This window comes from Desmodus rotundus, chromosome 13, assembly GCF_022682495.2.
Source record: "Desmodus rotundus isolate HL8 chromosome 13, HLdesRot8A.1, whole genome shotgun sequence".
Classification (NCBI taxonomy): Eukaryota; Metazoa; Chordata; class Mammalia; order Chiroptera; family Phyllostomidae; genus Desmodus; species Desmodus rotundus.
In genome coordinates, this window is record NC_071399.1 from 22,986,651 (window position 1) to 23,012,583 (window position 25,933).

General features: G+C 36.6%; 2 protein-coding genes across 2 annotated transcripts in view; both read left to right on the top strand.

The window, feature by feature from the left end:
• Positions 1–412: 412 nt before the first annotated feature.
• Positions 413–13,891, top strand: LOC139440488 (disintegrin and metalloproteinase domain-containing protein 5-like). The gene is made up of 7 exons (XM_071220142.1): positions 413–643; positions 1,366–1,445; positions 9,141–9,196; positions 11,989–12,067; positions 12,344–12,420; positions 13,218–13,306; positions 13,770–13,891. Exons 1-7 carry the CDS (start codon positions 418–420, stop codon positions 13,889–13,891), a joined length of 729 nt encoding a protein of 242 aa, XP_071076243.1. The 5' UTR covers positions 413–417.
• A 401-nt stretch (positions 13,892–14,292) lies between these two features.
• Positions 14,293–25,933, top strand: part of LOC112306697 (disintegrin and metalloproteinase domain-containing protein 5) — a 30,759-nt gene continuing 19,118 nt past the window's right edge. Inside the window, exons 1-5 of the mRNA XM_071220143.1 lie at positions 14,293–14,346; positions 17,933–18,004; positions 19,518–19,681; positions 20,487–20,568; positions 23,078–23,214. Coding sequence (XP_071076244.1) covers positions 17,942–18,004; positions 19,518–19,681; positions 20,487–20,568; positions 23,078–23,214 — 446 coding nt within the window. The 5' untranslated portion in view covers positions 14,293–14,346; positions 17,933–17,941. The remainder of the gene's footprint in view (positions 14,347–17,932; positions 18,005–19,517; positions 19,682–20,486; positions 20,569–23,077; positions 23,215–25,933) is intronic.

Sequence of the window (25,933 nt, forward strand, 5' to 3'; positions counted from 1 at the left end):
TCAACAATTAAATTTAGAAAAGTGTGCAACAGTTTTTGCAAATAATGCATTTTTCCTGTTTGGATGGTGTGATAATGTAATAGGCAGATATTTGTTTGCTGTGAGTAACTTGAGCATTTTTATCTTTGTTCCTCCTCTTCTTTGTCCTAAGTAAATGATACAAACAAAAGCCTCATTAAGGGATTGCAGGAACTATTATAAAGGACACATGGACAAAATCAGGGGGGGGGGATGGGGGGGAGGGAGGTGGGTTCAGCTGGGGTGGGGGGGAGGGAAGGGGAGAAAAGGCATACAACTGTAATTGAATAACAATAAAAATTTAAAAAAAAGCCTCATTAAACACCACCCTAATGTGAGGACTGAAAATCACACAGCCTTTCCTTCCTTAAGCTGAGCCTTCACCTGCCCACCTGCTTTATGCCAACTCACCTCCAGGGGCAGCAGAGAGCCCTGCGTTTTCTGGCACAAGCTCTGCCCCTCCGTGTGGCGCCTGTCCTGGCTCTGCGACCCTGCGCGAGCTGCACCTTTACTGGCCTCAACGCCTCAACTGCTGTTATTCGGCCAGCGGGGTTCCAGGACAACGGAGCCATGTTCTTTCTTCTGGTCCTTCTCACGGGACTTCGTGGTCTGCAGGCAGGCCCTGGTAAGCACAGATAATTGTTCCTCCTGCCAACCCAGGCTTCTGACTTTGTATAGGGGGCTGTACTTTTTGCTTCAGGATTGATGCCTAGTCCCTTAACTGGGCCCCTCGCTTGCCCCACCCACTTTATCCTTGCCCTTTCCTTCAGGGTCTAATCTTTTCAGCTTCTCTGGAATGGTTTCCTTGTCTGTAAAATAGACAAAAATGAAACATGGCCACATTCAAAACTCTGCTGTTGTAAAAAATAATTGCATTGCTGTAAAGAAGCTATTTATCTTAAGACTTTCCTGATTGGCTGATTGCTGTCTTCAACCTGCTCCACTGTAAGCTGCAGATCACCCTTGTGTTCAATATTCTGTCTTTTCCCTGAAAATGCTCCCTCTTTCCCGATGCACCTGTGTTGTTCCCATCTCCACACTTCTTTTGCACACAGTAACACTGTATTTGTTACTCACTGTTACTAAGTCCAGTTGTCCAACTGCCTAATCAGTGTGTGAGTGTGTGTGTGTATGTATAGAGATAGATAAAGAGAAAATAAAATCATGGGATCTTGGCAAGGGTTAAGAAATATGTAGTAAGAATGACAAAAAAGTGGAAAGGAAGAGTAGATACATAGATTATACAAAGTTTTTTTTAGTAACAGAGAGAAACAAATGCAGGATTGGATTTACAAGTGGATAATGTAATATAACAGGCACTAAAATAACTGCTTATTTTTATTTTAGATCCTCATAAAACATTTCTGCAGACCACCGTTCCTGAAAAGATTTCATCTTCTGACACTGAAAAAGATCCAGAAAACAATGTAATGGGAAACAATATTTGTGTGTCTTAAATTGTGTTGTCTTTACTGTGAAGACCAGCATTGCTGAATATAGTCAGGGACTCAGTTCTTGGAGGCAGCGCTGGCAGTTCAGACCAGAGTCACAGCATGGGGCATTTTAATGTGCATGAATATGTGTGACCCTGTATGTGTGTATTTCTGTTGGGGATGAAAGATTTTAAGGATAGGAGCCACCAGGGCCCGGATTAGGAAAGGCAAGCAAAGAGCTTGATTCGGGTGTAAAATTTAAGAGGGTGGCAAAAAGCTGGGTTCCCCCAGGACCAAGATGAGGATGAGGTGAGTGAAGTGAGTCAGCGTCGGATACTGTCTTCCTTTAAAATTTTGGTATTTTTCTTTGTCATAAAATTTTGCATTAATTTTGATTATTTAAAATAGTGCGTTCAAACAGTGTTTATCTTTATTACTGAGTTTTCTGGCCCCTTAGTCCTGGCCCAGATGATTTCCCAAGCTATGGCAGTTCCTCCCCATCCATGGTTTTGCTTTCTGTGGATTTAATTATTCACAGTCAACTGTGGAACAACAATATTAAACGGAAAATTCCAAAAATAAAAAATTACAGGTTTTTCTTCAACAGTTTTAAATTGTTTTTCAAGTACAGTTTTCTGCCTTTTTCCCCCACCCCTCCACCCTACCCAAACCCTCCTCACCTCCCTCCCCTGTTTCCATCCCCCTTGTTATATTGTCCATGTGTCCTTTATAATAGATCCTGCAAACCCTTCACCCTTTTCCCCTATAATCCCCTCCACTCTTTCCTCTGGTCACTGTCAGCCTGTTCTCAATTTCAGTGTCTTTGGTTATATTTTGCTTGTTTGTGGCGTGTTTCTCCCAGTGGCCTCAAAGGAGACATAAACGGCCATGTTGGGAACTGCCCTGTGGGGCCTTGTGGCAAGGCAGCCTGTAGGCAGCCTTTATGATTAAAAGCAACCTTGGCTGGCAGCTAGCAAGAAATGGTGACTTCAGTCCCACAATTATAAGGAGATAAGTTCTGCCATCAATCTCTTCAATAAATTCTGCTCACGCTCCAGATGTGATCACAGTGATGGCTCATACTTCAATGAGTATAATTTAAAGTTGTCATTTCTGCTGTTCTGAGGGACTAAGTGTTATCTCATTGTTGTTTAAATTTGCATTTCTTAAATCATCACTGAGATATTTTTATTGAGGTATAAATTTACATACAGTGAAAAGCAGAGATTTTAAGTGTATGGTTCCTTGAGTTTTTACAAATGTACATATTCTTATAATCAATACCCCAATCAAGATAAAGATCATCCCAGAAAATTTCCATATGCCCACCCCCTCAGAGGCACCCTTTTGCTTTCTATCATCGTAAGTCACTTTTGCCTACTATTAACATTTTGTACACACTGTAACCACCTGTTTAATACCATGGGTTTCTGGATATAGAATTTCTAGCAGTCCAGAAGGGGCCCTCCTGTGGTTTCCCAGTCAATCCCCCCAAATGTTACCACTATTCTTATTTCTATCAGCATAGATTCTCTGTTCTTGATACATATGAGATTCCACATAAATACACACATACATTAAATAAATATATACACATATGTACATGAATGTATGTATGATTATACAATCATATACTGTTAATCTTTTTGTCCAGCTTTTGTTTAACCTCGTGTCTTTTAGATTCATCAGTGCTGTTGCTTGTAGTTCAGTTTATCCTCTTGCATTGCTATATGGGATTCCACTGTATGAATACATCATAATTTCATGTTCTTGTTACTGTTCCTGAACATATGAATTGTTTCCAGTGTGGGATTATCATGAATGAGCTGCTCTGGTCAGTTTCGCATGTCTGTGTTACATATTTAGTCATTTCAGTTGGGCGTATGCCCAGCAATGAAATTCCAGTGTCACAGGCTCTATCTAGCTACCTAGTTAATATCTCTTATGGACAAAGTCAAATATACACATAGATATATAGATATACATACACACGTGTATATGTTTATTTTAGCCTTGAAAGATACTGCCAATGTTCTAATTACCAATTAATAGTCCCATGAGCAATGTAAAGGTTTTTGAGGTGTCTACATTCTTGCCAAGATTGATATATTATCATTTTCATTTATTTTAGCTCTTCTGGTGGTTGTGTAGTAGTATTTCATTTTGGTTTTAAGTTACATTTTTTTCTGATTAGTAATTATATTGAACACCTCTTTGTATAAATATTGACCACAATTGTTTTCTCATTTGTAAAATGCCTCCTTAATTTTATGCCCACGTTTTATTTTCTTCTGAGACTTATTTGTAGGAATACGTTACGTACTTGGACCATGACTTGTCAGAATGCATTCAGATACCTCTCAATCCAGCTTCATACTTTTGAAATAGTTTCTTTTGATGGTCAGAATTTAACTTTTTATTAAAAAAATAGATATATCCTTTAAAGGAGCATTAGGTTCACAGTTAAACTGAGTGAAAACAAGAAATTCCCATGCGCCCCCTGCCCCTACCAACGCCCCCACTATCCATAACCCACCCACAATGGACCATTTGTTACAACTGATTAGTCTGCGTTGACCTATTTTTACCACCCAAAGTCCATACTTTATGTTAGAGTTTGCTCTTGGTGCTGCACCTTCTAAGGGGTTTCGACAAATGTATAATGACATACATCATTATAGAATCATACAGAAGAGTTCCACTACCCTAAACATCCTATGTGCTCTTATTCATCCTTCTCTCCCCACTGACCCCTGACAACCACTGATCTTTTTACTGTTTCCATAGTTTCGTCTTTTCCAGCATAGAGTATTGGGTTGGCCAAAAAGTTCATTTGGTTTTTTTCTGTGCAATGGCTCTAGTAGTGCTTAGTTGTCTGTAACTTCATTTGAAACGATTTCGTTAGGTTGTATTGTGACAGCTGTCATATAGCGTGCTTTAAAAAAAAACTTATCATCAGAGAGATGCACATTAAAACCACAATGAGATCCCCCCTCACACCGGTCAGAATGGCCATCGTACACAAATCAACAAACAACGAACAAAGTGCTGGTGGGAATGCAGAGAAAAGGGAATGCTAGTGCACCGCTGATGGGAATGCAGACTGGTGCAGCCTTGTGGAAAACGGTATGGAATTTCCTCTGAAAACTAAAAATGGAACTGCCTTTTGACTCAGCGATTCTACTGCTGGGATTATACCCTAAGAATCTGAAACACCAATTCAAAAGAACCTATGCACCCCAATGTTCATAGCAGCACAATTTACAATAGCCAAGTACTGGAAACAGCCTAAGTGCCCATCAGTGAATGAGTGGATCAAGAAACTATGGTATATTTACACAGTGGAATTCTACGCAGCAGAAAGAGAGAAGAAACTGCTGTCCTTCGCAATAGCATAGATGGAACTGGAGAGCATTGTGCTAAGTGAAATAGGCCAGGTGGTGAAAGATAAATACCATATGATCTCACCTATAACAGGAACCTAGTGAACAAAACAAACAAATGAGCAAAATAGAACCAGATGCATGGAAACAAGGAACAAAGTGACAGACACCAGAGGGGCAGGGAGGGGGGGATAAGGAAGGAAAAATGAGGAAGGGCCTAGTTGAAGAACAGGCATAAATGACCCTTGGACACGGACCACAGGATGGGGACTGGCTGTGGGAGTGGGTGGGCGGGGCAGGGGAGAGCAATGGGGGAAAACTGGGACAACTGTAATAGAACAACAATAGGGAAAAAAAAGAAAAGCTTGTTTGGAGCAGAGAGTCATAGATTCAGAGAGCAAACTGACGGTTGTCAGATGGGAGAGGGATCCAGGTGGGTGGGTGAAAAAGGTGACGAGATTAACAAGTACAAATTGGTAATTACAAAGTAGTCATGGGGATGTAAGGTGTAGCATAAGGAATATAGTCAACAGTATTGTAATAACTACGTATGGCACTAGATGGGTACTAGAATTATTGAGGGGAATCACTTTGTGAATTATATAATTGACCTGTATGCAGGTACACTTAAAACTAATATAAACTAATATCGAATGTCAACTGTAATTGAAAAAGAAAAGCTTGTTTTGTTTTTTAATTAACTTCTAGTATTAGTACATCAAATACATTTTTATTTTGGGGGAAAAACAACAAAATTGGTGAATTTTTGTACAGTCATTTTTAATATTGAAGATGAAAGAAGATATACAACATTTTTGGCATATTATACTTTATTATTTCAAGACAGGTGAAAATGTAACTGAAATGCAAATAAAAAGATTTGTGCAGTGTATGAAGAAAGTTCTGTGACTGATCGAATATGTCAAAAGTGGTTTGTCAAGTTTCTTGGTATTACTGACATTTTGGCCAAATAATTCTTTGCTGTGGGGCTGTCTTATGCATGGGAAGATGTTTAGCAGCACCCCTGGCCTCTACCCACTGGGAGCCAATAGCAGGAGATAGCCAACATCCTCAAAATATCCAGATCAATAAAGTTATTGGTGAGAATGAAAAATGTGTCTTTTATTTTATGGAAAAAACTAAGTGGACTTTTTGGCCAACCCAGTAGTTGGAGTCATACACTAAATTGCTTTTTCCCATTGGCCTCCTTCACTTAGTAATATGCATTTAAGGTTCCTTCATGTCTCTTCATGGCTTGGTAACTTAGTTCCTTTTAACACGGAATGTTATTTCATTGTCTGGATGTACCAGTTTCATTCACCTACCAAAGGTGAATATATCTTACCATATATCTTACCATATATCTACCAACCATCTTGGTTGCTTGAAAATTTTAGTAATTATGAATAAGGCTGCTGTAAACATCTGTGTGCAGGTTTTTGTGTGGATACAAATTTTCAACTTTTTTGATTGCTTGATCATATGATAAGAGTATGTTTAGCTTTATAGGAAACTGCTACATCACTTTGCTTTCCCACTGGCAATGAGTGAAAATTCCTGTTGTTCTGCACTCTCACTAGCACTTGGTGGTGTCAGTGTTCTGGATTTTGGCCATCCTAATAGGTGTGTGGTGGTATCTTGTTGTTTTAACTTGCATTTTACTAATGGAGCATCTTTAATATGTTTATTTGCTGTCTCTATATCTTCTTTGATGGGGCATCATCTGTTCAGGTGTTTTGCCTATTTTAATGGGGTTGTTTATTTAATGTTTTTGTTGAATTATAAGACTTCTTTGTATATTTTGAATAACAGTCCTTCATCAGATGTGTCTTTTATATGTTTTCTGCCAGCCTGTGGCTTATCTTCTCATTCTCTTAGCACATAACTGTTAATTAATTTCAATTTATTGATCTTTTATTTCTTGTCTACTGCTATTTGCATTTTACTTAAGCAATTTTTGCCTTCTTCAGGGTTATAAAATTTACTTCTTTTTTGTCTAGAAGCTTTACTTTTAACATTTAGTCTGTGATCTATCTGGAATTGATTTTGTATCACATAATAGAAGGGTCACGTTTTATTTATTTTTTCCTTGTGGGTACCCAATTCTCCAAGGATGTACCGAAGGCCATTGTCCATCACTGTCTTGCGGTATGACATGATTGAAGATTGGATGAATGTGTGTTTGTGGCTCTTTCTGAGATCTCTACTCATTGCCTACGAATTAGTTTTCAGTACTTGGGTTCATAGTCCACTGACCTAATTACTGTAGCTTTATGAGAAGTCTTTATATAGGTTTGTGTAGGTATTCCTACTTCTTTAATATTGTTCAAGATTACCTTGACATTTCTAAGCTCAACTACCTTGTTTATATCAACAAATGATCTCCTAGGATTTTATTGAATTTGTATTCAATCTATAGATCAGCTTAGTGGAAATTGAATAACATTGAGTCTTCCAATTCATGTACACCATATATCTTACTATATATTTTAAATTTTCCTTCACTAAGGTTTGGTAGTTTTTATGTAGATGTCTTGCAAATCTTTTGTTAAATTTAGTCTCTGGGTTTTTTTTGACAAATTTTAACACTCTAATAAATGGTATTTTTTTCCTTAAGCTCATTTTCTAATTGTTTGTTGTTTGTCTATAAATATAATATTAATTTATAAAATTTGATGGGAGTTGCTTTATCACCCAACATATGGTCTTTTTTGGATAGCGTTCCATATGCACTTGAAAAGACTACTTACTTTTCAGCAATTGGGTATAGAAATGGCGTTACACTTCTACTGAAATTCTCCATCACTTTCTCATTTTAATCATGGTTGTTACACATATTACCTATGGCTTTGTTATTTCAAGTTTTTATTTTTTGGAAAATTTGATCCTGTTCTTTAGCATTTCTTTTAATTTTTATCGAAATTTGGTATGTTAGTTTTGTAGGGCTGCCATAACAAAGTAACACAAAAGATGTGGCTTAAACAACAGAAATTTATTGTCTCATGGTTCTGGAGTCTAGAAGTCCAAGATCCCGGTGCTGGTGAGGGTGGTCCTTTCTGAGGACTGTGAGGGAGGATCTGCTGCAGCCCCCTATCCTTGCTTCATAGACGAATGTGTACTTCTTACGAATCTCCACATGACATTCTGCCTTTGAGCATGTCTGTGTCCACATTTACTCTTGACAAGTACCCCAGTGATACTGGATTAGGGCCCACACTAATGATACCTGATTTTAACTTCATCATCTGTGTAACTTCATTATCTGAGTAAGGTCACATTCTGAGGTCCTGGGGTTGGAGTCACATATAAGTTTAGAGGGGTCCAGTTCAGCCCACACAGTTGGATGTCATGCATGTAAAGTTCTAGAAACTCTGGACATCAATTTTGTACATTTCTTGTTAGTTACATAGTAGTTTTTTTTCTTGGTAAGCTATGCAGATTTAAAATTCTATTGCTGCTATCATAGGTCCCTTTATTTTTCATGTTTCCTTAACAACAAGGGCTTTTTAGAGGGCACAGTTCCCAAGGCCCCCTGCAGGCTCCACTTCTTTCCAGTGTGCCACCCGAGGGCCCCTCTTAGACCATTCATCTGCTGCAAAGAATCTGTTTCTGCCATAGCACAAAGTGAAGGAACTGAAAACGTTCAAATGGCTATTTCTCTGGCTAAAATAATCTTTAAATATTAACCAAATAAATAATTTAATGACTCATATTTTCTGTATGTTCTAGAGGGTTCTCCTCACATGTATGTCTGCTGTCTCTCTGTTCTTCCACATTCTATTCCAGAGGAGTTTCATTGTTTAGTTGGATAAGCAAAGGGCAATGGTAGTTGCTGTGTTATGTTGCTGGAGGTGTAGTGCATTCCTGTAGTTCTTTCTTTCAGGAGGGTCTCTTCCAATGAGCAGGGAAATTTACTTTCCAGGATGGCTTGGAGTAAGCAAGCAGAAGGTTCTCTCAAGTGAGGTAGGCACCTTTGGTGTTTACCTTCACCATGGTGGATTGGTGGTATGTGTTAAAGCCAAAATATAGCAACCATCAGGTAAGCTTCTCTCTCAGAAATATGAGTAATGGTGCGTAGCAGGCATGTGGGGGCTCTACCACCTTGTTCTCACTTCAGAATCCCGAAGCTTCAGATATCCATGCGGGAAGGGAAGCTAATAATATATAATCATACATATAATCATATGTAGTGATTATATATTGTTATTAATTTTGACAACATTGTAAAGGCATAACTGACAGGAAACCTCATTTAACATATTATTTACAAGTATTGTTGAAAGTATTTTGAATTCTTATGTTACAGGTTGCTTATATGATTACAATAAAAGGAAGACCATATTTTGTCCATCTCACAAAGCAGTAAGTAATTATTTTATCCTTTTAAATTTTAATTCTGTGGTTTCTTGAGTTATAAAAATAGCTATGAATAGGAGCATTTCAATTCATGTGTATATTTGATATCTATATGCCCTTGATATCTCTTGTGTGCTGGTTATTGGGTAAAGTTTCAGGCATACTAAAGACAATAAAATATGGTCCACATTTAAATAACTGATAATGCAGAAAGGTATATTTAGACACATTAATAGAAAAATGGAGAATTTTATTATAACATGATATTATGACACATGTGTAAACAGCAGTCTGAAAATCAAGGGAGGCTTTCAGAAACAGACAAGAGATGGCTTGTATCTTGAGGGAAGATACCTTTATAGGGTAGTATAGGGGGGCATTCTGTTCAGAGAAAAGCATGTGTAAAACGTGGGGCTGTGAGACCAGGTAGATTCTGTGGTGTGCAAAAAGTCAGTGTGAATTACTGAAGAACACATTTTCTGGAGGATAAGAGTAAAGGGTTTGGAAGGGGAGTAGGTAGAACCAGGTTGTAGGAGATCTGTCATGCCACAGTAAGGATGTTGGAAGCCAAAATGTGTGTAAGAATGTACAAACATTTTGTACATTACATAGGCTCATTGAGTCTTGCAGGCTGATTTTCAGGGGCAAAGTAGAGGTAGGGTATATAATTGTTTGGTTAGTGATGATTGGTGGCTTGAATGTATGCTACAGGTTATAGCACAGGAAATAAAACATTCAGTAGACCTTGAAGACAGATTTGGTAATGTGATTGGGAAACTTGGTGTGATTGGTGAGGAATCTTGGATAAATTAGTTGTTGCTTAAGAAGATGGGTCGGTTCCAGTGTAATTCATTGAGAAATATGAACAAGGGAGATCTTTATGTGAGGAAAGGGTTCAGTTTAGTTTGCAGTGCCTATGTGATATCCAAGCGGGTTTTCCACTAGGTATATGAATATAGGAATGTGAATCTCTGAGCAGAGATTGGTAATTAGATATAGATTTTGCAATAATCAATAGTTTGGCTATATTTTTAAAGGAGAGCTTATAGAGTGGTAATAAATCAACTGGTGGCTGAAGACTGAATCCTGGTAAAGACCAATATTTCAGGACAGGTAGAACAAAGAGGAACATGGAAGACTATGCCCTCCTAGACCAGGGGTTGACAAAATTCTTTTGTAAAGAGCCACACAGTAAATATTATTAGCTAATATGCTGTATACTCTGTTGAAACTAAGCAATTTTGTACTACTGTAATGCAGAAGCAGCCATAAACAAGATGTAAACCAATAAGTCTGGCTGTATTTCAATAAGATTTTATTTATAAAACATGCAGCCAGCCCAATTTGGCCCATGGATTATTGTTGGCTGACTGCTGGAAGAGAAGCAGAAGAATGATGTGTGATTAGAGTGAGTGGGTACAGGTTCCAAAAAAAGATGCTAGAAGTTCAGTACAATGGTTATTTAAAAATTGCCTTTTGGATTTGACATTCTGGTGGTTATGAATCTTTTCAGAGCAGTTTCATGGTGAATAAATATTGACAAAGAAACTGGGTATAGATTACTTATTTGATAAAAATAGGCTATAGGCTGACAGCTTTGGGGGTGGTGTTGAGGGGAGGAGGGACGGAGACAAAAAAGAAAAAGAGTGGTGGCTGGTGTGGCTGAGTGGATTGAGCGTCACCCTGTCAACTGAAAGGTTGCTGGTTCGATTCCTGGTCAGGGCACATGCCTGGGTAGCAGCCCAGCCCAGATCCATGGTTGGGGATGTGAGAGAGGCAACCAGTTGGTGTTTCTCTCACACACTGCTGTTTCTCTCCCTCTCTAAAAAAAAGAAAGAAAGAAAAAGGAAAAGAACTCATGGACATGGACAACAGTGTGGTGAATGTGGTGGGGGTGTAAAGGGCTGGGTGGAGGTAGAAGATGGTATAGGGGAGATAAACGGTAATGGAAGAAATACAATAAAAAATCAACTATTAAAAGATAGGTCGCAAATTGGAAATGTATAGGAATAGTTATAGTAGGACACAGAATCAAGGGAGACTTATTTCGGATAGTAATGACTTGATAATACAGTTTTTAAATAGTGTTAGGATAAAAGACAGAGAGGAAGAGTTTAAAATGATGGGGCTGAAAAACATATGCATCTTCAACATATGGCACAGAATGGGATGTGTAGCACCAGTAGAGTGTTTGCTTTGACCCAAAGTAGTCATCTTCCGGGGGTAAAGGTGAGAGGTGAGGACGGGCACAGGTTATGTGAAAGTGAGGTGACATGGAGGCTGTGTGGGGTGATTGGGCAGGGGCGGTGCCAAGTTTCTGAACAGACACTGAGGATAATGAAAGAAAATTCTGACCCAGTTTATCAAGAAGAACTTGGGACTTAGTTAAGCTTAGTGAATGAGTTTGTAGCAATGTCAAGGAAATCTTTCTAGGTTACACTCTAACCTTACATTTTAATTTGAGATTCAGGTTTAAGATCTGGAGTCAGTGAACAATAAAGACAAAGATTTGAAAGTTCTGTGCTGGAAATTGGGACCTATGTTGTTTCACTGTTTGATATTTCCCGGAATTTGGGTTGTTGGTTAGCATGAATTTTGGTAGTGTATGTCACTGGCGTTAAAATGCCTCCCTCAGTGCCTACTCTATTGTAAATGAGAGAGGTATTTGGAAAATAGGGTGTGCCAAGATAATTGGCACTACTTTAAATTCTCCAATAAGATGAAAAATTTATTATGGAGAATATTTGTTCTGTTTTCTGTTTTACAACTTGAGCATGTTTTCTGTGCTTTCCGCCCAGATCGTTTTTATCATCAGTTTCCGTTGTTTATTCTTATGACCAACACGACACCCAGAAGGCTAACCCTTTGTTAAATCAGGTAAGACTTAAGTTACTTTTCTGTACAGATGTCTTACTCTGAATTTCCTTTAAAAATATGAACACTTTGAAACTTCTAGAGTATAATTTTATACACTCACGAAAATGAATAATCTGGACTAGTTCTTATTTCTACGTGGCACAGCTTCATTAGGTGGTTGTCATTCATATTAATGTACTAAGGCAGCTAATGTAATAATACATGAAAATGACATTTATGTGGTATCTATTTTTAAAATACATTATTCATTTGTTTTTCTTCATGTATTTTTTTCAGATGGATTGCAATTACTATGGATATATCGCAGGCTTTCCAAATTCTCTTGTGTCACTCAACACTTGTTCGGGACTCAGGTTGTAACCAATGGAAATAAACCTCGTTTGCCAGTATTAGATCCTGCTAGTGTATGAGCTGATCCTCTACATATCTTTTCTGGTCCTGCAGTCACCTTTGTTACTTTAATTCCCTAAGGAGTGAGCAAGAACTACTGATACAGTAGATGGTTGCCCTGACAGCCTCTGTTCCTGATGGGAAGCTACTGCTGATTCTGATAGGATCTGTTGCTTGAGGCTTTCAGCAGTCTTGCGTGTAGGGGGTGTTGCTGGATCTCTCTGTATTTTAGTTTTCCCCAGTGTTTTATGTTCTCGTAATTTCCTAGGATGGTTGACAGATGTAGAAAGCCTCAATCTGATAGATACTTTGGCTCAGCTCTAATTGTTTTTAGCCAGGTAGTGTCTTCAGTTCAGCCCACACAAATTATTTAGGACATCAAGTGTCAGGGAGACTTAGGTGTCTCAAAAGAGGGAGGGGCCTTAAGACCAAAGGAAAGAGCGCCTGTAGGTGCTGCAGACCCGCTTAGGAAGTCTATACCCTAGGGAGGGGTCTTAAACTGTCTCAGCACGTGGCTCCACGCCACCATCATAGTTTCTTTGAAATATTTTTCTTGGAACAGTTATGATATAAAACAATACATGCCCTATGGTATTACTGGTCCAGTTCTGGGAAACACATCAAAAATAATGAGATAAAGTAGAAACAATAAGGTGACTCTTAATGGAAACAAAAAGCCCTGACCAACATTTCTCGTTAGAATATTAGATTATAGTGTTGGTAGAATCATTTTAGATGTTTTGATTATTTCAACATTCAGGGGAACGTTGCAGTTGAAAAACGTCTCATATGGAATAGAACCCATGGAGACCGTATCAGAATTCATACACGTGATTTATGAAGACAAAGGTTATAACCTTAACCTTCCTCTCTTAAGGGACAGTGATGTTTACAGTTATAATAATTCAGAGTATCACTATAGAAAAAAATCAGAAGTAAGTGTTGACTCTTTAATTTTAATCTATTTAGTATAATTTTGTGAAATAAAATTAGTTTCAGAGCAAAATTCGATGACTTGCAAATATTAGATTTTACTTTTTCAAGGGATACCTGCATGAATTTTAAAATAAATAGAAAATGAAATTAAGTTCTTTGTTATGCTTGTTATCAGATGAAAGTGTAGCAAAAACATAGTAATTGACAATTGGAAACAGATATGTGAATATAGGATTAAAGAGAACAAAAAATTAATTTTGACGTGGGCATTTGGATAATTAATGTAAGTTATTCCTTTTCCTCAATTGTCTGATAATTTACATGGTGTAAATATTATGTGATCTGACTTTGTAAGTTAAGTCTGTGTTTCCCGAAGGTTCAGAAATGAATGGCATCCAGGGCTTACATAGGACACGTAGAGCAAAGCGGTTAATTCTCTTCCACAAACAGCTGCCAGCTGCCATAAATAACATCCCTAGCCCTAGTGAACACCTTTGATCATGCTTTAGTAACATTTTAAAAACTATTGTTTGCCAAAAGTAGTTTCCCGATAAACTGATAAGTCTGCCTATACGGAAGATTACTGTGAGAATTATCACAAGGCTAAGGAAAGAAAGGCTACACGCTATAACGTTAATATTTCCAACTTCAGCTATTGCTCACATCAAAGAACCTGGGTTCTTATGTAGCTTGTGAGCTCAGTAAAAATTCTTTTTAACCCAGGTACATTTGTATTGGGATTTTCCTAATAGTACCTGAATTTTGTATTTGAAATAGCCTTGTTATATAATTGGTAGCAACATGTCTCTCAATCTATCTTTGAAAATAATTTCAATAAAAGATCCATTTTTAGAAATTTCTCAGTATTCATGTTGTGTGTTTTTCAGAGAGTGGAATTTTTCAAGTTATTCCCTCAATACCTCAAAATATATATTGTTGTGGATAAAAATCTGGTAGGTCCTTGTTTATACATTATTCCTTTAAAATTATTTAACGTTTGTCTCTAACTTGATTTCAATGATGTAATACCAATTTTAAAGAAATTTTTATGTTTATTTTGCTTTTTGAGCAGTTAATAAGTTCTTAAAATTGTGAATAAGCCAAGTTTTTGTTAATTTATTTTTTTTGTATATATAATCTCCAATTGCTTTTGTAAAGTGAAGCATCTTTTCATTTTCTAAACCTTGTCTGTTATTTTTCCTTTTTTTTCCAAAAGGACTACATTCTCAGTGAAAGTATAGATTAGAATTTCCCCAAACCCTCAACCCCACGTGCAATATTTAGCTGCCTCAGCCTAATTGGTAGGGTCGTCTACTAAACACATGTGCCATCCCTTTCAAGCAAAGGAACAAAACAACCTATCTGTTTTGTTCTCAGTTCTAAGTAAATGAAGTGCCAGAAAAACAATTGAACAAAATTTTCGTACTGAGAATTCACAACTATTTTTCAGATCTCGTGTTTCAATTTTGAATTCATGCAACGTAGGTGGTTAGGTGATTCTTTTTCGATTGTTGTTCAGTTACAGTTGTCCCCATTCCTTCCCTCCCCCCACCGTTACTCTAAGAGATGAGGCTATCTTGTCCTAGGTTGGCAAGATCTGAGGGCACATAATGAAGACAAATGGTATTTCTCCCTGGAGGAATACTACTTCGAACAGGATTCCCACAGATTGATATGAGCCATGTACAAGTTCAAAATCCATAAGAAAATTAGCCACAGTGAACAAGGTTAGCAAAACAAAAAAATAACAGGTTTAGATCCACAAAACATTCAGCCATTAATATTTTAATACATAGGTTATAAACAAAAATATTTTTCTCAAAAGGAAGTCAGTTGATTCTCAAAGAAGTAAAAATGAGGCAGGGAAATGTGGATATAACTGTTGTCAGGGATAAAAAAAAATGAAGCTCCTGGTTCACAAAAGAGTTGGGGAGTTCTTTATTATAGCTAAGTTGACCCTGTACAAAGCCAACACGTGCTCTAAAATCATATTTCTGTAAAATTACAAAGCAATCAGAAGTTGGTAATCAGAATTTTAAGCATAATAAACAAGAAGAAGGCAATAAAGGGGAACATTACACATTAAACATCTGTTTCATAAATATGGAACGAATTTAAAGGCTAAGGTTAAGATAAAAGATGTCCACTCAAATACAAGAGTAATTTTAGTGGATGTAGAGGGAATAAATCCTGCAGTTCGAAAATAAAGTGAGTGCTGGCGGGGTTGTGGAGAAAGGGGGCCCTTTTGCGCTGTTGGTGGGAATGCAGACTGGTGCGGCCACTGTGGAAGGCAGTAGGGAGATACCTCAAAAAACTAACAATGGATCTGCCTTTTGACCCAACGAGCCCACTTCTGGGAACATATCTGAAGGAACTCAAAACACTAATTTGAAAGAACATACACACCCCTAGGTTCATTGCAGTGTTATTTCCAATAGCCAAGGTGTGTAAGCAGCCCAAGTGGCTTTCAGTAGATGAGTGGATAAAACAACTATGGGACATTTACACAATGGAATACTACTCAGCCATAAAAAAGAAGAAAATTTTACCCTTTGCGACAGCATGGATGGACCTGGAGAACATTATGCTAAGTGAAATAAGCCAGTCAGAGAAAGACAAATACCATATGATTTCACTCATTTGTGGAATCTAGTGAACAAACCAAACTAACAAGCAAAATAGAGACAGATTCAGAGAGCAGGATGACAGCTGTGGGAGGGGGCTTGGGGATAGAAGGTTGGAGCAAAAAGGAAAAAAGACTCATGCAAATGGGCAACAGTGTGGTGATTGCAGGAGGAAGGGGGTTATAAGGGAGATAAATGGTAATGGAAAAATACAACAAGTAAGTAAATAAATAAATAAAACCAAAGATAAAGATTAAAAGCAAGACAAATGACAGTACTTTATCTTTGATTATGCCGGGTGTAGATGTACCACATCTTTATCCAATCATCTGTCAAAGACACTTCAGTTGTTTCCATGTCTCGCCAGCATGAATAGTGCTGCAATGAACACAGAGGTCTATTATCTTTATAAACGTTTTGACAATTTTCAGGTAGATACCCAGAAGAGGGGTTACTGGGTCATATGGTAACTCTGTTCGTTCTTTTTTCTTTTTATTAAGTTTATTGGGGTGGTGTTGGTCAATAAGATTACATAGGTTTCAAGTGCACATGTCTATGATACTTGGTCTGTGTATCACACTGCTTGCCCCCCACCCAAAGTCACATCGTCTTCCATCTCCGCAAATCTGACCCTGTACACCCTTTACTACCTTCCCCACTTTCCTTCCCTCTGGTAACCACCATACTTTTGTCTGTGTCTCTGAGTTTTTGTTTGTTTTCTTATTTGTTCATTTGTTGCTTTCAGTTTTATATACTACATATTCTTAAATTTTTGAGGAACCTCCATAGTGGCTGTACCAGTTTACATTCTCGCCAGCTGTGAATGAGGGTTCCTCGTTCTCTCCAACCTCTCTAACACTAATTCTTACTTGTCTTGTTAATGATAGCCATTCTGACAGGTATGAGGTGGTATCTCATAGTTTCAATTTTCATTTCCCCTAATAGCTAGTGAAGTTGAGAATTTTTTCATTTATTTAATTTTTTTTTACTGTTACTTTATTACAGTTCCCCCAATCTTTCCCCCCTTTGCCTTCCTTGCCCAGCCCACCCCGCTCCCACCGTCAACCCCACACAGTTGTTCATCTCCATGGGTCATTCCTACATGTTCTTTGACTAGTCCCTTCCCCTTCTGTCCACCATGGTGGACAGAATCTTTTCAATATATCTGTTGGCCATTTGAATGTTTTCTTGGGAGAAGTGTCTGTTCAGGTTTTCTGCCCATGTTTAATTGGATTGTCTTTTTGTTTGGCATTGAGTTGTATGAGTTCTTTGTGTATTTTGGATATTAACTCCTTGTCAGAACTGTTGTTTGCAACTACCTTCTCCCATTCAGTTGGTATTTTTTGTTTGTTTTGTTTTGTTTTGCTGGCAGTTTCTTTTCTGCGCAGAAGCTTTTTAGTTTGATATAGTCTCACTTACTTATAAAATACCCCATTTTAAAAAGTTGTGATTCACCTTTCATAAATAATAATTAATGACACAAGTTAAGTGCATTAAACATTGCTTAAAGTCACGTATTTAGGAGACTCGTGCTCTACTGATGAGCTAGTCAGGTGCTTCAAAGAATTGTATACTTGAAGCATATATAATTTTATTAACCAATGTTACCCCAATAAATTTAATAAAAATGTATAACTTTAGAACTATCATTAGAGTTTTCAAAAAATAACAGTATCAACAAAGAAGACAAAAACCAGAATCATATTATTAAATGTTTTTATTTATTATATAAATTATATTAAAATGAAATGACTTATTTTTAGAAATCATTATTTATACACCATTATCCATTTCTTGGATTACAATTGGAATGTAGTCCTATCACTAATGTAGAATATAGTCCATTGTATATACAAAGGGTATGGGATATGCTAATGGTATTCACTAGTTTTTAAAAATAATTGATTTTTTTCAGTTTGATTACATGGGCTCTGATGTAAAGGCTGTAACACAGAAGGTTATTCAGATAATTGGATTTGTTAACACTGTAAGTGTTTAAAACCCCTTTTGTTTATACACTTTGTAAAAGTATATGTAATATATTTTGATGTATATAGTATTTGGTTGTGCTATTGAAGAGTTTCCATGATCAAACTACCAAATTAAATGTCTTTTTAAAATTATATTTTATTAATTATGCTATTACAGTTTTTTCATTTTTCCCCCTTTCCCCCCTTCCCCCTGCACTCCCCAGCCCTCCAGCGTTCACTCCCCCTTAGTTCATGTCCATGTGTTGTACATACTACTTCTTTGAGTTCTCTGTTTCCTATACCATTTTTGACTTCTCCCGTCTATTTAATGCCTACCAATTATGCTTCTTCTTCCTTGTACCTTTCCCCTATTCCTCCCTTACCCCTCCCCACTGAAAACCTTCCATGTAATGTCCATTTCTCTGATTCTGTTCCTGTTCTAGATGTTTGCTAAGTTTTTTTATTTGTTTGTTTTTCTTTCTTTTATTTTAAGGTTCATTTGTTGATAGTTGTGAGTTTGTTGTCATTTTACTGTTCATATTTTTGATCTTCTTTTTCTTAGATAAGTCCCTTTAACATTTCATATAATAATGGCTTGGTGATGATGAACTCCTTTAACTTGACCTTATCTGGGAAACACTTTATCTACTCTTCGATTCTAAATGACAGCTTTGCTGGATAGAGTCATCTTGGATGTAGGTCCTTGCCTTTCATGACTTGGAATAGTTCTTTCCAGCCCCTTCTGGCCTGCAAGGTTTCTTTTGAGAAATCAGCTGACAGCCTTGTGGGCACTCCTTTGTAGATAATTCTCTTGCTTCATTAGGATTCTCTCTTTATATTTAATCTTCAGTAACTTAATGATGATGTGTCTTGGTGTGTTCCTCTTTGGGTCCAACTTCTTTGGGACTCTCTGGGCCTCCTGGACTTCCTGGAAGTCTATTTCCTTCACCAGATTGGGGAAGTTCTCCTTCATTATTTGTTCAAATAAGTTTTCAATTTCTTGGTCTTCCTCTTCTCCTTCTGGCACCCCTATAATTCGGATACTGGAATGTTTCAGGTTGTCCCAGAAGTTTGTAAGAATCTCTTCACTTTTTTGAATTCTTGTTTCTCCATTTTGTTCTAGATGGATGTTTATTTTTCCTTTTGTTCCAAATCATTGGTTTGAGTCTTGGTTTACTTCCTGTCACTGCTGGTTCCCTGAATATTCTGCTTTATTTCACTTTGGGTATCCTTCATTTGTTTTTTCATTTTTTGACCAAGCTCAATCAGACCTGTGAGCATTTTGATTACCAGGGCTTTAAATTCTCCATCAGATAGGTTGGCGATCTCCTCATCACTTAGCTCTCTTTCTGAAGTTTTGCTCTGTTCTTTCATTTTGGCCCTATTTCTTTGTTTGGGGACCCTGTTAAGTTGTAAGGGGGTGGGGCCTTAGGTATTCACCAGGGCAGGCAACTAAATGTCTTAAATGTATTTTTATAAATGTTTAATATCAAATTTATTTAAAAATTTTCATTTACCTTCTCTTTTTAGATGCTTGCTCAGTTAAAACTGACTGTTATAATATCTGCCATAGAAATCTGGTCAAATAAAAACAAAATTTCTACTGTTGGGAATCCTAATTATATATTATTCAGATTTTTGGATTGGAAATCCAAACATGCCTTACAAACTCATCATGTTGCATACTTGCTTGCGTGAGTATAGTATTCTGTATTTGTACAGAATTAAAGAAATAATGGAAAAGGATTTCACATGTTAATTATGAAAAATAAGAATTTATTTAGTACATACTGTATTCTATATATTCAGTAGACATGATTGGAATGGGGAAAAAAAGTAATTATAGTTCTTGCCCTCAATGACCTAATGTGAAGTGAGACTTAAAAACTTCTATCAACTGCCATAAAATAACCTGATAAAAGTGAAGTTACATAAAAGCATTGAAATAACTAAAGGGGATTAATTATGAGTGATACAATTTCTTTGATGTTGCTTGGCTTATAAACTTTTGCTACCTGTTATATTGTGTCTACATCTTGTTTTTCATCTCATTAATTTTTGGTTTTATTTTCTAATAAAAATGTATTGAATTTTTTCATCATCTGGAATCTTATGCACAGAAAAGAAATCTATTCATTTTTGAAATCTATTCATTTTTAGTGAATAAATGAATTAGAAAGTCACAGAAAATTGAATTTTTAGGGCTATAAATGTGGAAGGAACCAGAATAAAAACTATAACTATTAATGCAAATGCATTTGGCATACCTGTTAGGCTTTATCCTTACTATACTTCTGAGTGTTTACCAAAAGAGAAAATTACAAGTATATATTGAAATATTCTTAACATTGTAGGTATGAGAAAAATGTGTTTAAATTAGCTTAATGCAGAGTAGCATGGTGCTTAGGACATAGTGATTGTTCACTAATGTTTGTTGCTATGAAAATGTATCAATATACCACCCCTAAATGAAATCATGAGGAAATTCTTATCTTTTAGCTTCAAGAAACAAATGAGTTTTATAGGAGCTATACCTCCTGGAAGAGTATGTAATAAGGACTCTGTCGCAGGAGTTGCTCTGGTATGTAATTAATATCCAATTTGCTCTCATTATTTTCATGTTTCAAAATTTCCTAAGTATTTTAAAGAATAAATAAATGTATTACATAGTTTACTCATTCTTTAATAGTATTTTAAATTACTAATTTTGGAGCATAAAATTAAACTACATAATTGCTTTTAAAAAGTAGAACATTTAGCCCTGGCTGATGCAGCTTAGTGGGACTGAGTGCTGGCCTGCAAACTGAGAGGTCTCCGATTTGATTCCCAGTCAGGGCACATACCTGGGGTGTGGGCTGTGTCCCCCAGCTGGGGGTGTGGGAGAGGCAGCAGATCAACATATCTCTCACATACGGATGTTTCTCTTCTTCTCTTTCTCCCTCCCCTCCCCTCTGTCTAAAAGTAAATAAATAAAATCTTTAAAAAAATAGAACATTTAAAAATTGAACTGATCATAATGTAATATTGTTTTTTAAAATCATATTTGACCTTTGTCAGTCAAAATTTGTTTTGAATAGTGGTATGCTTTCATCAATATTCATTTTCTACTTTATTTTATTTTATAATTGCACTTGAGTATTTATGTTTAGGAGGAAAAGACTTGTAGGAAAAAACAGCTATCAAATATTCATAATCTACTGACTTCTGAGGAAAGTGAGAATGAGCCCTTACTACAGAGTTGTGTTCCACTTACAACAAGTTATATGAAAAGTAGGAAAGGGGACTAACTTGAGAGTGCTTCAGAAAAAGATGGGTGTACTGTGATTTTCATTCCGACCAATTTGTGCAGTTGGTTGACTTTCAGTAGCAACTAAAATGAAACAAATTGCCATTGACAGATTAAAAAGATTAAAATCACTTCTGGTGTATACTTGTTATAACATTATGTAACTTTAAGGTTTACAGTGTAATGATTTGATATGTGTATACATTGTGAAATGATTGCCACAATAAGGTTAGCACATCCATCATCTCACGTTGTTAGTATTCCTGTATGTGTGTGTGGTGAGAACCTTTAAATCTGTTCTGTTAGAAACTTTCAAATATATAATACGGTATCATTAATTATAGTCACTACGCTGTACATTGTATCCCCAGAAACTAGAAGTTTGTACCTTTTGACTGATTGCCACCCCACAGTACCCACCCTTGGCGACCACCAAGCTGTTCTTTGCTTCTATGAGTTTGGTTGACTCCATACATAAATGAAATTATACAGCATTTGTCTTTCTCTGTCTAACTTATTTCACTTAGCATAATGCCCTCAAATTCATCCATGCCATTGGTGTATATATACATATACATAAATATGCATTATGGTATCATTATGGTATCATACAGAACATTTTCACTGTCTCCCCCAAAATCCTCTGGGCTCTACTTATTAATATTTCCCCTCCTTACCAGCAACCACGATGGATTGTTTTATTGTCTCCATAATTTTCTGTTTCTCAGAATGTCATATAACTGGAATTATATAGTATGTATCCTTTTCAGATTGGGTTCTTTCACTTAGTAATATGCATTTAAGGTTCTTCCATTTCTTTTTATTACTTTATGGTTCATTTCTTTTAAGTGCTGAATAATATTCCATTGTCTTAAATGTGCCACAGTTTACATCTCCATTCACCTGCTGTTTGGATACATATCATAGCTGCCTTCAAGTTTTGGCAATTATAAATAAAGCTGCTATAAACATCTGTGTGAAGGAACTGGGAATGATACGAAGGAGAACAACAATACCTTCTGAGGGTGCAGAGTTGTCTATTGCTGTCTAACTGATTATACCAAAACTTAGCACATGTAAAAATGCAGTTCTATGGGTTAAAATTCTAGGAGCAGCTTAGTGGGCAAAATCAGGGCATCAGCTAGAGCTGTAGTTATGTCAGGATTCAACACAGACAGTTTGCTTCCAAGCTTAGTCACGTGGCTATTGGAAGACCTCATGCGGACCTCTCCATAGGCCTACTGCATGACGTAGTAGCTGGCTGGCTTCCTCCAGAGTGAGGACAGTGATTCATAGAATCCAAGAAGTCAGTCTTTATCTAACCTGTCTTAGAAAAGATGACCCATCACTTCTGCTGTATTCAGTTAACTAGAAGTATGTGCATAAATGCAGCTTACACTCAAGGACACAAATAGCAGAAGGTAGAAATCATTGAGACCCATTTAGAGGCTGCTTTCTACAAAGAAAACGTAAAATTGGTTATTAAAAGATGAGAGGCATTTTGTTCAAAATAATACAAAGAAGCAACATAATGTGGTGTTTAATGCTCTAAGATAGCTGCTGTTGTCATTAATAGTATTTTGAAATGAGACTTTTGTGTTTGTTGGTCCCTGTTTAATTAATCTCTCACCCAGATGCTTATGTAACTACTCCAGTTGCATTGACATAGGTACCTTGGATGCAAAAATATATTTTAAAAGTGAATGTCACATACTAATTTTTGATTATAGTAAATATTGCTTTAAAAAATAACTGAAATAGGATTCTTAGCTGAATCTTTTTTCTTTATTTTTCTTATATTTAGTATCCAGAAGGTTCATCTTTGGAGTTCTACACTGTCAGCATCGTGCAGATGCTCAGCCTTAATATGGGATTGAGTTTTGACAACACTGACATCTGCTACTGTTCAGGAGATGTTTGCACCATGTCACCAGAAGCAATGTAAAATAATTTTCTTCACCAAATACCTGTAATTCCTTTTAAGAAATTTTTTGGTTGGGAACTTCTGCATTTCTATTAACCATACTAAAGTATTTTTTAAAAAATTTTTATTGTTATTCAATTACAGTTGTATGCCTTTTCTCCCCATCCCTCCACCCCACCCCAGCTGAACCCACCTCCCTCCCCCACCTCCACCCTCCCCCTTGATTTTGTCCATGTGTCCTTTATAGTAGTTCCTGTAATCCCCTCTTCTCACTGTCCCCTTCCCACTCCCCCCTGGCTATTATTGTTAGATTGTTCTTAACTTCAATGTCTCTGGTTATATTTTGTTTGCTTTTTTCTTTTGTTGATTAGGTTCCAGTTAAAGGTGAGATCATATGGTATTTGTCCCTCACCGCCTGGCTTATTTCACTTAGCATAATGCTCTCCAGTTCCATCCATGCTGTTGCAAAGGGTATAAGCTCCTTCTTTCTCTCTGCTGTGTAGAATTCCATTGTGTAAATGTACCATAGTTTTTGGATCCACTCATTTGCTGATGGGCACTTAGGTTGCTTCCAGTACTTGGCTATTGTAAATTGTGCTGCTATGAACATCGGGGAGCATGGGTTCTTTTGGATTGGTGTTTCAGGGTTCTTAGGGTATAATCCCAGCAGTGGAATTGCTGGGTCAAAGGGCAGTTCCATTTTTAGTTTTCTGAGGAAATTCCATACTGTTTTCCACAGTGGCCTCACCAGTCTGCATTCCCACCAACAGTGCACTAGGGTTCCCTTTTCTCCGCATCCTCTCCAACATTTGTTTGTTGATTTGTTTATGTTGGCCACTCTGACTGGTGTGAGATGGTATCTCATTGTGGTTTTAATTTGCATCTCTCTGATGGCTAGTGATGCTGAGCATCTTTTCTTATGTCTCTGGGCCCTCTGTATGTCCTCCTTGGAGAAGTGTCTGTTCAAGTCCTTTGACCATTTTTTAACTGGGTTGTTTGTCTTCCTGGAGTGGAGTTGTGTTAGTTCTTTATATATTTTGGAGATCAGGCCCTTGTCTGAGGTATCATTGGCAAATATGTTTTCCCATACTGTTGGTTCTCTTTGTATTTTAATGCTATTTTCTTTAGCCATGCAGAAGCTTTTTATTTTGATGAGGTCCCATTTGTTTATTCTTTCCTTTATGTCCCTTGCTTTAGGGGACGTGTCTGTGAGGATGTTGCTGTGTGGAATGTCTGAGATTTTCCTGCCAATGTTTTCCTCTAGGACTTTTATGGTGTTACAACTGATTTTTGAATCTTTTATCCACCTTGCATTTATTTTTGTGTATGGCGTAAGTTGGTGATTGAGAATACACATTCTTTTCAAGTAGATGGAAACACACACCAAAATAGGCCCAGCACTTCCCTAGCACTCCCTGTCTGGGGAAACTCTCTTCCTCCTTTCTACCTTCCAGAATCTGGTGTGTATTTTTTTCCTGGCCTGCTTGAAAGCTTCCTTCAGGGACAAGCGAGATGAATTGTGTAATTTCAGTGATTCTGCATGAAGTTAAATGCTCTGATATTTGCAGTTGCTGGCATTGTTCAATATAAGGATGAACAGTGCAATTCATGTTAATCAAAATGTTTATTTAAAAAGACATTCAATTACAAATAAAGAACACCATGACCAACTGAGAGAGAAAGACTGTTGAAGAAAGGAAAAAACTTTTAATTTTAGTATCCTTTATGAACAAGGGGCCCTACATTTCCATTTTTGTAGCCATTCCAGGTTGTGTGACATCATCACCAAGAATTGGTATGTTCATATGTTTAATTTGAATCATTTTACTGCGTATGTAGTATGATCTCTTATTGGCTTTAATCTATGCTTCCCTAGGAGCTAATGATGTTGCACATATTTTCATGCTTAATAGCTTTGTATGTCATTTTTGGTGAAGAACCTATTCAAATCTATTTTTTTAATTTTTAAAAACAAAAAGGATTTTCATGCTCTTAATTGAGTTGTAAGAATTGTTTATTTATTCTTGCTATCAGATCACGATTTCCTCCTTATAAGAATTTTTTAAGGAAATGTTTTTGATTTTGATGAGGTACAATTTATCATTTTTTTCTCTGCTGCATCATGGTTTTATAGCTCTTATATTCGTATTTATGATATGCTTTGACTCAATCATGGTGTATGTGTTTAAGTTTATTTTTATTTTTGCCATATGGGTTTCCCATTATTCCATTTCTTCTTGCTAAAATGACTATCCTTTCCCTCACTTAATTGCCTTGGCAATTTTTTTCAAAAATCAATTGACTACATGTGTGTGGATTTTTAATTATAATCTCTATTTTATATTTTTAACCTGTATGTCTACCCTTATGGAAAAGCATACTGCCTTTATTACTGTAGCTTTATATTGAATTTTGAAATCAGGTAGTGTAGGCACCCAAGTTTTTTCACCTATTCTAAGTCCTTTGCAACTTTATAAATCTTTTATCAACTTCCTAATTTTTACAAAAACTTCTGAGATTTAGAAAAGTGTCTCATAGTTTAATTGCATTGTTCAATTTTGGGAGAATTGCCATTTTAATAATAGAAAGTATTTTGATTCTTGAATATGGTTTATATCTTCATTTATGTAGATCATCTTTAATTTTTCTTAGCCAATATAATTGTGTTTTACAGTTTAAATTTATTTTTAAGTGTTTATCTTCAAGTATTCTTAAGTTTATCTTTAAGCATTGTTA